Genomic DNA, 14,247 nt, shown 5'->3' on the forward strand with positions numbered 1-14,247 from the left:
ACCGAGTAGAAATGTAATGCTTTCATTTTCTTTAAAGCATCGGATAACTTGAATTAAGCAACTTTGAATTAAGAGGAGAAGACTATACATTGACGGTTCAGGCCACAGTTTTACCAGTACTGTTGTAAAGTTTAATTTTCTCCAGCAAGTAAAGCAAATAGCTCAAATTCAGGACTGCTCCTCTTCATGGGTCAAGTAATACCATTTCAATGCAATTGTCAGTATGGTTGTGATTATATCTATTGTACTGCAATTGGTTCCTGTATTTTGTTTTAAGCTATTGAAGCACAATACTTAATCCTGTCATAAAAGGGAGAAAATTAAGGATGTACATAATTGTATAATGCAAGAAATACATCCACAAGTAAGTGGAGTTAATATGCAGCTCTGTCATGATCTAATTGAATGGTGGAACAGACTCATGTGGTTGAATGGTCTACTCCTGTTCCTCCTCTTCTTTCCTTCTTTTGGGCCTCCTTATCTCGAGAGACAATGGATACGCGCCTGGAGGTGGTCAGTGGTTTGTGAAGCCTATGTTCTGGAATTTACTCTGAAATGGCCTAGCTCTAATTTTAAAATTATGCCCTCTTGTTCTGGATTCTCCCATCGGATGAATTAATATCTACCCTATCTATTTCCTTTATTATTGTAAGCACCTGGATTATATCCTCTCAGAACCATCTAAATTCAAAGGAATGTAAGTCCAGTTTATTCAATCTGACCGTGTAATTAACCCTTTAAGCACCGTTATCATTTTGGCAAATCTGTGCAGTATATTCTTGGAGGCCATAAGTTTTCCTGAGGTTTGCAGCAATGTTGCCTCTAAGCTGCATGTATACATGGCTGTGCAGCAACCTGGAAGGTACAACGCAGGCAGCTCTTAAGTTGCCCCCTTTTAAGATACTGCCGTATTTGCGCAAACACTTTTAAAGGTACTGTGCATTGAAATGAACAGGCTGTGCACAAAAAAAATGGGGTGGAGGTGCGGTGGCATTGGTCTGCAGTACTCCAAGGTGAGCTGTGACCAAGGCTCTGTACAAATAAAGCATAGCTTCCTTCTCACTTTTGAATTCCACCTTGAGATAAAGGTCAACTTTCAATTAACTATTTTGATTACATTTTGTACTTGTGCATTAGTTTTTATTCATTTTTCTACATGGACACCCAAATCCCTTCTCACCTCTTGCCGTTACTCCGATTTGTCTTTCTGAGCCAAGGTGAGTTACCTCTCGTCACAATGCATTGAACTCCCATCTGCCATCGTTTTGCCCACTCACTTCGTCTGTATTTGTCCCTTTCTAACTTTGATCTCTCATCTACATAACTTACTCCTAAATTAGTGTCATCTGCAAACTTGAAGAAAAAAAAAAGTGACTTCAGGATGTCTCAAAGCGATTTATAGCCAGTGAAGTAGTTTTCTGGAAATGTCACAGTTCGTGTTGGGAACAGCAAACTCCCACAAACAGCAATGTGATGATGACCAGATAATCTATTTGTGATTTTAAAAAAAGAATTCCTAGGATGAGCGTTGTTGACAAGACCAGCATTTGTTGCCCATCCCCAGTTGCCCTTGAGAAGGTAGTGGTGAGCCGCCTGAGGGATCAATATTGGCCAGGACAGGGGAAATAATCCTCTGGTCCTTTTCAAAATAGTAAATGTTTTTTTTTAAATGTCCATCTGAGAGCGCTGACGGGGCCTTGGTTTTATCTCTCATCCGAAAGACAGCATCTATGATAGTGCAGCACTCCCTCAGTATTTTACCGGAGTCTCAGCTTAGATTTTTATTCTCTGTCTCAACAATGTGACTTGAACCCACAACTTTCTGATTCAGAGGCGAGAGCACTACCAACTGAGCCACACTGGATACTGATGATAAACTCTTTGCAAATTCCGAAAACTGCAGCCTTCTATAAACTAGATGCTCTGCATTTAGCTCTGTTCAGTATTTATTAATAAAGTAATGGTTTATGTGACAGGTTTGACATTTGTAGCTAGTTTTGAGTAGTGGGAGTAATGGCACTGAATTTAATAGTTTTGGTCATGCACTGTTTGCCAAGGCGAAGGAGAGCATCTGCAGATCTGCTCATTGGTCCAGGAATGTTGGTGAAATGCTGCTGAAGAGTTGAATATTCTGTTGAATTTGTACTAACATTAAAGCAAGGCAGTCTACTGTCTTTTTTAAAAAGACAAAGTTTAAGATTATGAATTGGCCTTGTGTATTTGTGATGTGGAAATTGCAGTAACTGGCCATTATATTATCCTATTTCAATGTGCTATGTATTTGGAAATTGAGTCGTCTTATACCACCGTTTGCAGGAAATAGGGGCAGGAGTAGGCCATTCAGCCCCATGAGCCTGCTCCACCTTTCAGCTAGATCATGGCTGATGTACCTCAATGCCATTTTCCTACACAATCCCCATATTCCTTGATGCCTTTAATGTCTGGAAATCTTTCTTTCTATCTATCTCTGTCTTGAACACAAATGACTGACTCCATCACCGCCCTCTGAGGTAGAGAATTCCAAAGATTCACCACCCTCTGAGTGAAGAAATTCCTCTTCATCTCAGTCCGAAATTGCCTACCTCTTATTCTGAGACTGTTCTCTGGTTCTAGACCCCCATCCAGGGGAAATGTCCTTCCAGCATCGACCCTATTGAGCCCTGTAAGAATTTTCTATGGTTCAGTGAGGTCACCTCTCATTCTTCGAAACTCTGGAGAATACAGGCCCAGCCTCCTCGATCTCTCTTCATAGGGCAATCCCATCATCCCAAGAATTAGTCTGGTGAAACTTCATTGCACTCCCTCAATGGCACGTATATCCTTCGGTGAGGAGACCAAAACTGTACACGATACTCCAGGTGCGGTCTCACCAAGGTTCTATACAGTTGCAGCAAGACATCTTTACTCCTGTACTCAAATCCTCTTGCAGTAAAGGGCTGTTTATTTGCAGTGTACCATAATTCGAATCTTGTAGTTAACCTGACGTCACTTGTGTTTCCACAGTGAGTTAGGGTAACTGCCCTTTGGTATAAAGTTACAATTTTCAAGGTTCGTTCAATCTCCAGGAACTAAACTTTCCAATGTTTCTATTATGGATGAGAAACCATGTTAATGACCTGTTCTCTCCTGTAACATTAAAAGCAAGCTGCTTGGGTGCACAGCTTTCCACATATTTTCAAATAGGTCTGTACAATGTCCCTAAGTCACTAAATTCAGTACAGCCCACAGTGAGAGCAGCCAAGTAGAACATAGAACATAGAAAAATACAGCACAGAACAGGCCCTTCGGCCCACGATGTTGTGCCGATCCTTTGTCCTCTGTTAAGGACAATTTAATCTATACCCCATCATTCTCCTTTATCCATATACCTATCTAAAAGCCGTTTGAAAGTCCCTAAAGTTTCTGACTCAACAACTTCCCCAGGCAAGGCATTCCATGCCCCGACCACTCTCTGGGTAAAGAACCTTCCCCTGACATCCCCCTTATATCTCCCACCCTTCACCTTAAATTTATGACCCCTTGTAACGCTTTGCTCCACCCGGGGAAAAAGTTTCTGACTGTCTACCCTATCTATTCCCCTGATCATCTTATAAACCTCTATCATGTCACCCCTCATCCTTCTCCGTTCTAATGAGAAGAGGCCTAGAATGTTCAGCCTTTCCTCGTAAGACTTATTCTCCATTCCAGGCAACATCCTGGTAAATCTCCTCTGCACCCTCTCCAAGGCTTCCACATCCTTCCTAAAATGAGGCGACCAGAACTGCACACAGTACTCCAAATGAGGCCTTACCAAGGTCCTGTACAGCTGCATCATCACCTCACGGCTCTTAAATTCAATCCCTCTGCTAATGAACGCTAACACCCCATATGCCTTCTTCACAGCCCTATCCACTTGAGTTGCAACTTTCAACGATCTATGCACATAGACCCCAAGGTCTCTCTGCTCCTCCACATGCCCAAGAACCCTACCGTTAACCCAGTATTTTGCATTCGTGTTTGTCCTTCCAAAATGGACGACCTCACACTTTTCAGGGTTAAACTCCATCTGCCACTTTTCAGCCCAGCACTGCAACCTATCCAAGTCCCTTTGCAGACGACAATAGCCCTCCTCGGTATCCACAACTCCACCAACCTTTGTATCATCTGCAAATTTACTGACCCACCCTTCGACTTCCTCATCCAAGTCGTTAATAAAAATCACAAACAGGAGAGGACCCAGAACTGATCCCTGCGGCACGCCACTGGTAACTGGGCTCCAGGCTGAGTATTTACCATCTAAGACCACTCTCTGCCTTCTATCAGTTAGCCAATTCTTAATCCAACTGGCCACATTCCCCACTATCCCATGCCTCCTGACTTTCTCCATAAGTCTACCATGGGGGACCTTATCAAATGCCTTACTAAAATCCATGTACACCACATCCACTGGTTTACCCTCATCCACTTGCTTGGTCACCTGCTCAAAGAATTCAATCAGGCTTGTGAGGCAAGACCTACCCCTCACAAAACCGTGCTGACTGTCCCGAATCAAGCAGTGTCTTTCCAGATGCTCAGAAATCCTATCCCTCAGCACCTTTTCCATCAACTTGCCTACCACCAAGTAGTATAATTTGGGATAAAAACGAGAAATGCTGGAATCACTCAGCAGGTCTGGCAGCATCTGTGGAAAGAGAAGCAGAGTTAACGTTTCGGGTCAGTGACCCTTCATTGGAACTGACGAATATTAGAAAAGTCACAGGTTATAAGCAAGTGAGGTGGGGGTGGGGCAAGAGTATAATTTGGGTTTGCCTTGCTGCAGGTTGCACCATATGGGTATCTGTAAATTACATTAGCTTTCAAGCTGAGTCACCAACTCTGCCTCTGTTTCAGCTCATCTCGTCCATTGCTGAAATCCTCATTTACACCTTTTGTTACCCCTAAACTTGAGTATTCCAATGTGCACCTTGATGGCCTCCCATGTTCTACTTTCTGTAGGCATGAGGTCACCCAAAATTCTGCCTGTGTCCTAACTTGCACTGTCCCTGTATGATCGCTTTGAGTGATATCTCTTTAAGAACTCTGTATGCTAATGAGCTAAGTACCAGGATGTAGTCCTGTGCTGAGAAGCCATGTTCTCTCTGCACTGTCACACTCTGGGCAAAGGTTCTGTATATAGTTTGCTCTGTATTGTATATACTAGTTTAATTGTTAATGAGCACTCGAGAGATCTTCAAGGAACTGGAATCCACGAACCTCATTGTATTGCTTAAGATAACACAAAGAATCTCATGACCGTCTCATTCACTCATTAGCCCTGTGCTCCCTGACCTCTGCTGGCTCAGTTATGCAGAACCTCGAATTTAAAATTCTTAACCTTGTTTTCAAATCTTTCCATGACCTTGACCCTTCCTATTTCTTCTATATCTCCTCCAACCCTACAGCTCTCCGATATCTGCACTCTAATTATGGCCTCTTTCATATCCCCAATTTTAATCACTCCACCACTGGCGCTTATGTCTTTGGGTACCTGGGCCCTAAGGTTCAGAATTCCTTTCCTAAAATCTCTGCCTCTTTAGATTTTCTTTAAGATGCTCCTTAAAATCTACCTCTTTGACCAAGCTTTTGGCCATTTTCCCTAATATCTCATGGGTTGATGTCAAATTTTTTTCGATAATCCTGTCAAGTGCCTTGCCACATATTGCTATGTTAAAGGTGCTATATAAATCGAAACTGTTGTTGTGTCCCTTTTATACTGATTTATTCTGAATTGCATGCACATTTTATACAACTACCACTGATCTTTGGACTGACTTGGAAGTGGGATTGCTAATAGATGGGCATGAATGACTTTAAAGTAAAAGGGTTGTGTCATGCTAGGCCCCCACCTGGCAAGAATGAGACATATTAATTTTGTCATGAACATTGATTTTAAACTGTTACGGGGGTGAAGAAAGAACTTGTTAAACAGATCAGCCGTGGCTGGAAAAGGCATTTGCATATTAACAGACGGTGACTGGAAAGACAAAGGACCATTCCCTGACACATTCAACATACAATGGACCTTGATCACCAAGTATTGTGTATAAGAGGAGCATTCCAGAGATGGCTAAGGTGATACAATCCAAGACATGGTTAGTCCAGTTAGTTACATGACTAACCTGCTTGGCAACCTGGGTTTTTCTGAAGTGTACTAACAGTTTGAACCGTGTGTCTGTTTGCTCCTGGACTGAGAAGATCTCTCTCCTGTCTGCCTGCTCTCATCTCTTTCTCACAAGCCTTTGAATCCACTGAAGACACATGCACCCCAAGAAATACGTCTCCTACAGTGAACAAGGTTTAAGAAGAATACTGGGCCCCAATGAAAAGCAAGATCAACCTACAATCAAGGACTCTACAGTGAGCTCGAAGAACTGCAACAACTACTCTTCAGATATTGACTCAAACTTTTCCACTTTATTTTTCTTTTTTCTGTCCCTATTTGCATGTGTGCATGCTAGCGTGGGCACCTTGTGTATCTGTAGGTGTTAACAGAATTAGAATTTAAGTTGAAGTTTAATAAATTTCAACTTTCCTTCTTTAAACCTAAGAAAGCCTGTTTGTGCTGGTTTCTTTACCTTATAATTGGAAAGCGGTGAACAAGGATTCACCAAGGGGGAGCTAAAAACACGGTGTGTTTAAAATTAGACCTTGTTACAGTAAGACCAGGTGAAGGCTGAAAGGGAACCCTAGACCTCTTTCTCACCTGGTTGTAACAGTTGGAATAGAATTGGAACAATTATCGTGGAAGCCACATAGCCTTGTTTTGCTTTTTCCCCTTGAAAATCATTTGAGACTGGAAATGCAAATAATTAATTGTAGATATGCTGTTGGGGTTTCAAATCTGTGGCCTTTTGATTAACTGGTTAGTCATTTGCTTGTAACCTGTGGTGTGGTCGATGACTTGCCTTGCAGTAAATAAGACTGCTTTTTTTTTGGTTGTTTCTTTTACTTTGTTTACTTTCATTTTAATACAGAAAAAGCCTTGTGATGCTGACCTTTGCTGTAGGCCATACATTTTCCAAGGCAGCCACTGTTGAGAGCTGCTTTCTGAAAGACAGAGTAGCAGCAGTTACCAGAGGACATCCCTGTGGTCATACTGAATTGTAAATGTCACAGAATGCTTTCCTCATGTCCATCATGTGTGTATCATTGATTCTGAAGTAGCTAAACTGAAGCAAGGATTCACCTGGGACTTTTGACTCTCAAAATATTACTTTAAGGCAATATAATGGAAGAAGCTGTGACATGCATCCATAAGCAGTTAGTGATTTGACAGTTACTTAGCCAGTAGTTACTCGCCCTTTCGTTGAACTGATGGCATGTAGCACAGATAGTGTGGCCTGTTTTGGCCCTATTAATGCTGTGTTCAAAGTTTGCCTGCAGTCTGGCAAATGATGAATGTTCAGTGACTGCTGATCTAATAGTCCCACAGGATTCTGGGTTGTAGGCTGCTGAAGTGGTCCTGAGCTGCTTTTTTGTGTGTTCCAGTGCCCTTCATTCTGCCCCGTGGCCTCTAATTCTGTATATTCCATCATGAGCACATCCTATTTTGTTGCACTTGCTGTCCTTGCTTATCCTGTTGTCATTTGGGATTGGAATCAATGTAAAGCAGTAAGAGAGTCACAGTTAAACAGCATAGAAACAGGCCCTTCGTGTCCATGCTGGCCATCAAGCACCTATCTATTCTAATTCCATTTTCCAGCACTTGGCCCATAGCATTGTATGTTTCAAGTGCTCATCTAAATACTAAAATATTGAGGGTTCCTGCCTCTACCACCCCTTCAGGTAGTGTGTTCCAGATTCCAACCACTCTCTGAGTCAAATTTTTTTTCCCACATATCCCCTCGAAACCTCCTACCTTAAGTCTATGCCCCCTGGTTATTGGCACCTCTGCTAAGGGAAAAAGTTTCTTCCTATCTACCCTGTCTATGCCCCTCATAGTTTTGTATACCTCAATCAGGTCCCCCCTCAGCCTTCTCTGCTTTAAGGAAAACGACCTCAGCCTATCCAGTCTCTCTTCATAGCTGATATGCTCCAGCCCAGGCAACATCCTGGTGAATCTCCTCTGCACCCTCTCCAGTGCAATCACATCCTTCCTATAGTGTGGCGACCAGAACTGTACACAGTATACGAGCTGTGGCCGAACTAGCATTTTATACAGCTCCATCATAACCTCCCTGCTCTTATATTCTATGCCTCAGCTAATGAAGGCAAGTATCCCATATGCCTTCCTAACTACCTTTATCTACCTGTGCTGCTGCCTTCAGTATGGACAAGTACACCAAGGTCCCTCTGACCCTCTGTACTTCCTAAGGTCCTACCATCCATTGTATATTCCCTTGCCTTGTTGGTCCTACCAAAGTGCATCACCTCTCGCTTCTCAGGATTAAATTACACTTAGCACTGCTCTGCCCATCTTACCAGCCTGTAATCTAAGGCTGGTCTCCCTTACAATTTACAACACTGCCAATTTTTGTGTCATCTGTGAACTTACTGATCATACCTCCTATATTCATGTCTAAATCATGAATGTACACTACAAACAGCAAGGGTCCCTGCGGTACACCACTGGTCACAGGCTTCGACTCGCAAAAACAACCCTCGACCATCACCCTCTGCCTCCTGCCACTAAGCCAATTTTGGGTCCAATTTGCCCTGGATCCCATGGGCTCTTGCCTTTTTGACCAATCTCCCATGTGGGACCTTATCAAAAGCGTTACTGAAGTCCATGTAGACGATGTCAACTGCTTTACCCTCATCTACACGCCTGGTCACTGCCTCTCAAAATTCAGTCAAATTTGTTAGACATGATCTCCCCCTGCTCACTATCCTTGATTAATCCCAGCCTCTCCAAGTGGAGATTAATCCTGTCCCTCAGAATTTTTTCCAGTAGTTTCCCAACCACTGATCTTTATATTATCCTTCCTATGAAGTAGGTGACTTTTTATAAACTTATGATCAATTATGGTAAGTAAAATTGATGTGCATCTTTTTTAAAGTTTGCTGTTTAGACAACTAAGTTTTTTAAAACGTGTGAATAGTTTGGAATTTAAACCATTCAAAATGTAAGTTTTTAAAAAAAAAACATTTACCTACTAGAACGCGCATTTTTCATTTTACTCTATCTCAGCAATTACTTATTAATGTTAATGGATCTCTATTGGCATTGTACAGAGTATGCGACCTGGAATGCAGTTTGATGTTTACTGCGGTCCCACTGCAGCCTAAACAGGATAGGGATTCACCACAGTAATGCAGCAAATTTCCTGCAGCAATATATCACACGACTGACCGAAATAATGATATTACACAAAGCACTGATCCTGAGACTCGTAGGGTCTTCCAGATATATTTGTAATATGATTCACCTACTATGTTACAAAGCTTGCTCAAGAAATGACTTTTGAGACATGTTCTTTTAGGCTTTACTTTCAATGTAGTGCTTTTTAGAGATGTGATACTATAGAGCACATAAAGAAACCGTATTACATAGAAAATCTAGCCAGCTAAAATTCATTTCTCCAAATGAGTTGCCATCTCTTCAACTTACGTTTACAAACAATTTTTCCTGTTTTTCTTGTCTATTATTTTGCTGTTTTTGAAATCCATTAATTTTCATCCTGCTAGATTATGGCTGCTCTTTAAACTCATGTACCTTCAAAGGAAAAGAATAATTGACAGCACTATCAAAAAACTCTGCTTGAAATTAAAGATTGTATGGATGCTCAACTTAGTTTACAATTTGAAGAAATTACATTTCTCAATTTTTTTTTTTTGTTACTAGCTTTCGTGTATCGTAATCAAATTGGCACCACTTTTTGTTCCACTTGTGTAAGATTTGCTTAACAGCAATCCTACTATCGGAGTAGGTGGTGTTGGGTCACTAAACATAATTAAAGATCAGTCGGAGGGAACTTTGCCTTGCATCTCCCCTATTCTCCTCTTGACTTAACCTGTGAGTGCTCTGGGTTGAATCGCTCAGCTGGTATTTGTGCTCACTTGTACAACAGACACAGATGAAACACTGCACTACCACCTGTGAGCAAAAACACAGGAGATTCAGTAGTTCTTTTCGCATTAAAATATGAAGTGCAGGAGTATCAGGTGACAAAAATGGCAGTCAGACCAAGGCAACGACTGTTGAAAGGGTGATAAATACAGATTAAAAATGTTATAAGCAGGCATTAATGTTTCTCATCTGAAGTAATAGAAGTCAAATTTACTAATTGTTGGAAGGCTTCATGTCACACGCATAACAAAATCATAACATATGAAATGCATTATCTCAAGAACTTTAGTACACCATTCGATCTCCTGTGGCACCACACAAGTCTGAGAATGTGGTCGCTCATATACGTTTTCTGCTGTCTTCTCGCTCTCCCGCTCTCCCACCCACTCCCACTCCCTTTCTGCCCAATCTAATCCCACCTTCCAGCACCTGGTCCGTAACCTTGCAGGTTACAGCACTTCAGGTGCATGTCCAGGAACCTTTTGTTGAGGGTTTCTGCCTTTACCACCGATCCTGGCAGTGCATTCCAGACACCCACCACCCTCTAGGTGAAAATGTTTTCCTCATGTCCCCTCTAATCCTTCTACCAGTCGCCTTAAATCTGTGCCCCCTGGTGATTGATCTCTCCGCTATGGGAAACAGGTTCTTCCTGTCTACTCTATGTGGGCCCCTCATCATTTTTGTGCACCCCACTTCGGTCACCCCTTACTCTTCTCTGCTCTAAGGAAAACAGCCCTTGCTGACCCGATCTTTCGTCATAGCTGCAACTTTCAAGCCCTGGCAACATTCTTGTAAATCTCCTCTGTATTCTCTCCATAGCAATTATGTCTTTCCCGTAATGTGGTAACCAGAACTGTACACAATTCTCCAGCTGTGGCTTAACCAGCATTACGTCCCTGATTTTGTATTCTATACTTCGGCCTATAAGGGAAAGCATTCCATATGCCTTCATGTTCTGCCTCCCACTGTCTCTTTGCTTTATTTTCATATGGGCAGGAGATTGTCTGGCATACGACCTGCTAACCCATCGCTGCCATCAGTACTCTTAACTGTTTTCGTTTGAACTACTTGCTCAGTTCCTGTGTTGTCCCCTCTCCTTAGCCCATCCCCCAGCTTGTTGGCTTTAACCCTTCATTCAGTCCTCAGTTCCTACTTGTTCCCCTCATTGGGTGAGTAGCAGGAGGCCAGCGAATCCCTCACCCTGAAGCTGTTTCCCATCTCCTTTGTCTCATCCTCCCTTCCTACCTATTTTCCATAAAGACTTGTTTAATTTCAAAATTCAATAAATAAAAAAAAAAGTTAAACTGGGGAAAATCTGCCGTTCTATCTCTTTGTCTCGGGTATGAAAAAATGCAATTTCTCTGTCATACGTTGAAGCCATTTACATTAACTTTTATAAAATAAAAGCAAGATGCTACAGATGCTGGAAATCTGAAATAAACGTTAACTTTTGGTTCAGCCATGTTTCGTTGACTGTTGGGAATCAGTTGGCTTTAAAATTCAAGGTTTTTTTTGATATTTAAAGTAACACACTTTCTCTTTCCCTTCCCCCCCCCCCCCCCTTTCCTCCTCAGTATAATTTCTTTACGTTTTTCAAAATTATTTGAAGAGCTGCTGAGCAGAAATGGTAGCGGCTAAAGAAGAAAAAGTTGATTAAACAGTAAAGAATGCTGGGAAATGGTACATAGCACAATCTAAATTCAGTTCAACTGTGGGCAAAATTAGCGAGTCCAAACCCAGCCTTTTGTGCCATGATGAGACCTTCCAAATTTAAAAATGTCAGTCAAGGCTTTCAAAGGTACAAAAGCTAATCCAGTATATAAATTTCATGTGAAATCTGCAATTTATCTTGTTTACACCCTTGTGTGGACAGCTGACATTAGTTACTGAGGGAGGAAAACGCTGCTTGGAAAAATAGTTTTCTTAGTGATCCAGTGGCTTGATTAAGCAATCACAGGATGATGGATAGATGCTCACTACAAGTGTGTTTGAAATACCCATTACTGCCACCTACAGGAGTACTAGGTATTAGTTTTTCATGAAACATTGAAGAAAGACTTGCATTTATCTAGTACCTTTCACAGCCCACGGGATGTCCCAAAACAGTTTACAGCCAATGAAGTACTTTTGAAGCATAGTCTCTGTTAAAATGTAGGAAATGTGGCAGCTAATTTGTGCACAGCAAACTCCTACAAACAGCAATGTGATGATGACCAGATTTTGTTTTGTGTGATGTTGTTTGAGGGATAAATATTGGCTAGGACACTGAGGATAACTCTTGTCTTTATAAAAGATCCCATGGTACTATTATGCCCACCTGAGAGTGTAGATGGGGCCTTGGTTTAATGTCTCATCTGAAAGATGACACCTCAGACAGTGTAGTACTCCTCAGTACTGCACTGGAGTGTCAGCTGAGATTGTCGTGCTCAAATCCTGGAGTGGAGCTTGAACCCCACAACCTTACGACTCCGAGGCAAGTGTGCTACCAATGAGCCACGATTGACACAGTGTACCCCCTCTACTTCATTTAATGTGATGCGTAGATGTAACTGCCTGGCCTGGATGAGAACTCCTTGTGCTTTCTCATTATAAGTCTGTTTGTATTTGAGCTGATGAGCAGGTGAGAATAATTGCAAGAAAAATAATCTTTCTGAGTGCAGGACCCCCACTCGTCCTCTGTTGAACTTTGTACACGTCATTCATCCCCCAAACCCTGCCTGTTGTGGGAATACGCTGGTAACAGTACGACAAGCTCCTGGAGTTTATTCCCCTATTCACTGCTATCCACCTACTAGAGCAGATGTTTCTGCTCCACACTCCTGCATTTGTGCTGATGATTGGATTCAGCTCTTTTTTACGAATAGCTTGGTTGGATTTCTTCTTAAAATACCTGTTTTTTGCAACACAGCCCGTTGTGGACCTGAAAAATGACCCACTGTCATCATAGCTCTGAGTTAGTGTACATTGAAATCCCAGTTGCCCTCGTGTTTCTGGTACTCCTGACTTTAATATGCTTAAATCCTCCAGGACTTTGCAATGAAGACTTAAAAGAAATTGGTACTTGTTGGTTAGCAAGTTTGAGCTTTTAGGGGCCAATACATAAGCAAAATAGTGGGTATGCTGGAAGTTTGAAAGAAAAACAGAAAATCCTGCAAATACTCAGGTCAGTCACTATGTGTGGAGTGGGAAATGGAGTTAACGTTTCAGGTTAATGACCTTCTGATGAAATGACATCGAAGTGAAACATTAACTCCATTTCTTTCTCCACAGATGCAGCCTGACCTGCTATTTACAGCATTTTCTGTTTTTCTCAGACTTCCAGCATCCCCAGTATTTTGTTTTTTTACTGGCTCCTAAAAGCCAGCTGTTTTTATTCTAGCTTTGGGGGGGACAAGATATCCCTTTTGATTTGTGCTGGGTACTTGTTGATTTAGTAGCTTTTGATACCTGCGTAAATAATGGATCAATGTTTGACTGGCTCATCTTTTAGTTTATCGGATATTTAAAACATTAGATATTTGCGATAATGTTTAATTCATTTTGAGACATGCAATTTTTATTACCTCCTGATGTGTGGTACCTTTTGAGTAGCAGTTTGCTATTGACCGACACAAGACATGGATTAACATGACTTTATGGTGCTCAGGTGCATACTTTGTTGCACTGAAACCTTAAGCAAAGGTTTTCATAGTGTTTTAGCTTAACTATAACAGACCAAAAATATTTTAATGCTCTATTTTGTTTTTGGTATAATCATTTGTTGCATAGAAATACTATACAAGAATCCAAGTAAAAATGCCTTTTGAATGTTGAGTTACTGTGTGTGACCAATGGAAAATCTTTGGATAATAACAATATATTAAGCACAGAATTTGCGGTGAAGTTGAAGCCTGTAATTTGTTAATTTTCTTTATTGTACCTGAAATAAGACTTGTTACCTATTTGTTGGTCTAGAAAGTAATGGATAATTATATTCAATTAGTGTGACTACTTCACAAATACTGATCTTTTTTCCCCAGGCCTTTGCAGACAGTCCTCATTATGGTGAACATTTGAATGACAGTCGATTAGGATCCCATGAAGGATTGTCACCAACACCGTTCATGAACTCCAGTCTAATGGGTAAGTAGGAATTCTTTCCAAGTAGCCTCTCAAAGCCTCTTTGGTCAGGAATAGCCATTTGTCATCCCTTGTCTGAACTGATATTTCATGCATCAAGA

General features: G+C 41.5%; 1 protein-coding gene across 16 annotated transcripts in view; it reads left to right on the top strand.

Annotated features, from left to right (window-relative positions):
* tcf12 (transcription factor 12) overlaps positions 1-14,247 on the top strand; it is a 455,542-nt gene that overhangs the window by 91,540 nt on the left and 349,755 nt on the right. For all 16 annotated transcript variants that reach the window (XM_068017858.1, XM_068017857.1, XM_068017856.1 and 13 more), the window contains one exon: positions 14,047-14,149. In XM_068017858.1, coding sequence (XP_067873959.1) covers positions 14,047-14,149 — 103 coding nt within the window. The remainder of the gene's footprint in view (positions 1-14,046; positions 14,150-14,247) is intronic.

Source organism: Heterodontus francisci, chromosome 38 (genome assembly GCF_036365525.1).
Source record: "Heterodontus francisci isolate sHetFra1 chromosome 38, sHetFra1.hap1, whole genome shotgun sequence".
Taxonomy (NCBI): domain Eukaryota; kingdom Metazoa; phylum Chordata; class Chondrichthyes; order Heterodontiformes; family Heterodontidae; genus Heterodontus; species Heterodontus francisci.